The sequence below is a fragment of the Rhipicephalus sanguineus genome, unplaced genomic scaffold (genome assembly GCF_013339695.2).
Source record: "Rhipicephalus sanguineus isolate Rsan-2018 unplaced genomic scaffold, BIME_Rsan_1.4 Seq138, whole genome shotgun sequence".
NCBI classification, from domain to species: Eukaryota; Metazoa; Arthropoda; class Arachnida; order Ixodida; family Ixodidae; genus Rhipicephalus; species Rhipicephalus sanguineus.
In genome coordinates, this window is record NW_023614596.1 from 38,445 (window position 1) to 40,001 (window position 1,557).

Sequence of the window (1,557 nt, forward strand, 5' to 3'; positions counted from 1 at the left end):
AGACGACGGCAAGGGGCGTACGCAACGGTAACTGAAGACTGCACAACCTCGGATGATAACGAGGCCTTGTACACCATAGAGGCCGTCCTTCACCAAGAAGCAAGCATCCGCAAGGTTAAACCCATTTACAAAGTCGTCAGCTGGGATAACGTTCCTCTAACAATGCTGGTGGACACCGGATCACCTGTAAGCATCATTTCAGCAGCGCTGTTTCGAAAATACGAAATGAAGTGGCCGCCGTTGCGAAAAACGCAGCTGAAACTGTCCTGCCTATTGGGTGAACTTCCAGTGCTTGGGCAACTGAGCATGACGGCCAGATGCGATGGGAAGGATATGCAAGGCACGGTCGTAGTGGTCGACAGCTTGGGACCGTCGTTATGTGGCAGAGACACAATCAAGGCTTTCAATGAAATCGGAGTGCCCATGCTGACAAACGTCGTCGCGAGCGTGCAACCGATCAAGTTCAACGGACCCAGCACGGGACTCGACGCCCTACTCAGCGAATATGCTGACGTCTTTGCTCGAGGTCTCGGATTGTGCAAGGGACCTCCGGTGACATTCCAGTTGAAAGAAAACGTGGTTCCGCGGTTTTTCAAGGCCCGGACTGTACCTTACGCCTTGAGGGACAAGATGTCTGATGCGCTGGATCAGCTAGTAGCCCAAGACGTCCTTACGCCTGTGAAAACCGCCGAGTGGGCCACACCAGTCGTACCCGTTCTAAAGAAGGATGGGTCGCTCAGAATTTGCGGAGATTTTCGGATGACGGTCAATGCGGCCACTGCGACGGAGCAGTACCCGTTACCACGAGTGGAGGACATTTTTGCGAAACTGAATGGCGGGGAAGTTTTCACGACGTTGGACCTGCGCCAGGCCTACAACCAGCTGCCATTGGATGAGCACGCTCAGAAGATAGCAGTCTTGAACACTCAAAAAGGTCTTTTTTGTTTTAAACGGCTGCCTTTTGGCGTAAGTTCTGCACCGGCCGTGTTTCAGAGACGGATGGACGCGCTTCTGAGCGATATTCCAGGAGTACAGGTGTATCTGGATGATATTATCGTCGCGGAAAAGCGAAGTGACATGTCACGGCTGCGGAAAGTCCTGCAGAGATTGCGAGAATATGGTCTACGGCTGCACAAGGAAAAATGCAAATTTCGGCAAGGCGAGGTCACCTTTCTCGGCCATCGTATCGACGCTAAAGGACTGCGGCCAAAAGACGAGAACATCAAGGCCGTTCGCGAAGCCCCAGAGCCCACTTCGGTGAGTGAACTCAAAGCATTTTTAGGTCTTGTGAACTATTACGGCAAATTCTTGCCGAGCCTGGCGACCGTGCTCGCTCCGCTATACGCCCTTCTCGCCAAAGGTGCCAAGTGGCAGTGGAAGCAGGAACACAAAGAATCTTTTCGGAAAGTTAAGGAGGCAATGGAGGACTCCCAGTTTTTGGCCCATTTTGATCCTGATAAGCCGTTGAGGCTGGAGTGTGATGCGTCACCAGTGGGTATCGGAGCCGTTTTGTCTCACCGTGTCAATGGCGTTGATTACCCAATTGGTTTCCGCTCC

At 52.7% G+C, this 1,557-nt stretch overlaps 1 protein-coding gene across 1 annotated transcript; it reads left to right on the plus strand.

Moving 5' to 3' along the window:
- Window positions 1-306: 306 nt before the first annotated feature.
- LOC119376548 (uncharacterized protein K02A2.6-like) lies at window positions 307-1,491 on the plus strand (the record flags this gene model as incomplete). The annotated part of the gene is made up of 1 exon (XM_037646339.1): window positions 307-1,491. A coding segment is annotated over exon 1 (1,185 nt), but the record flags the coding sequence as incomplete, so codon positions are not given.
- Window positions 1,492-1,557: the final 66 nt, after the last annotated feature.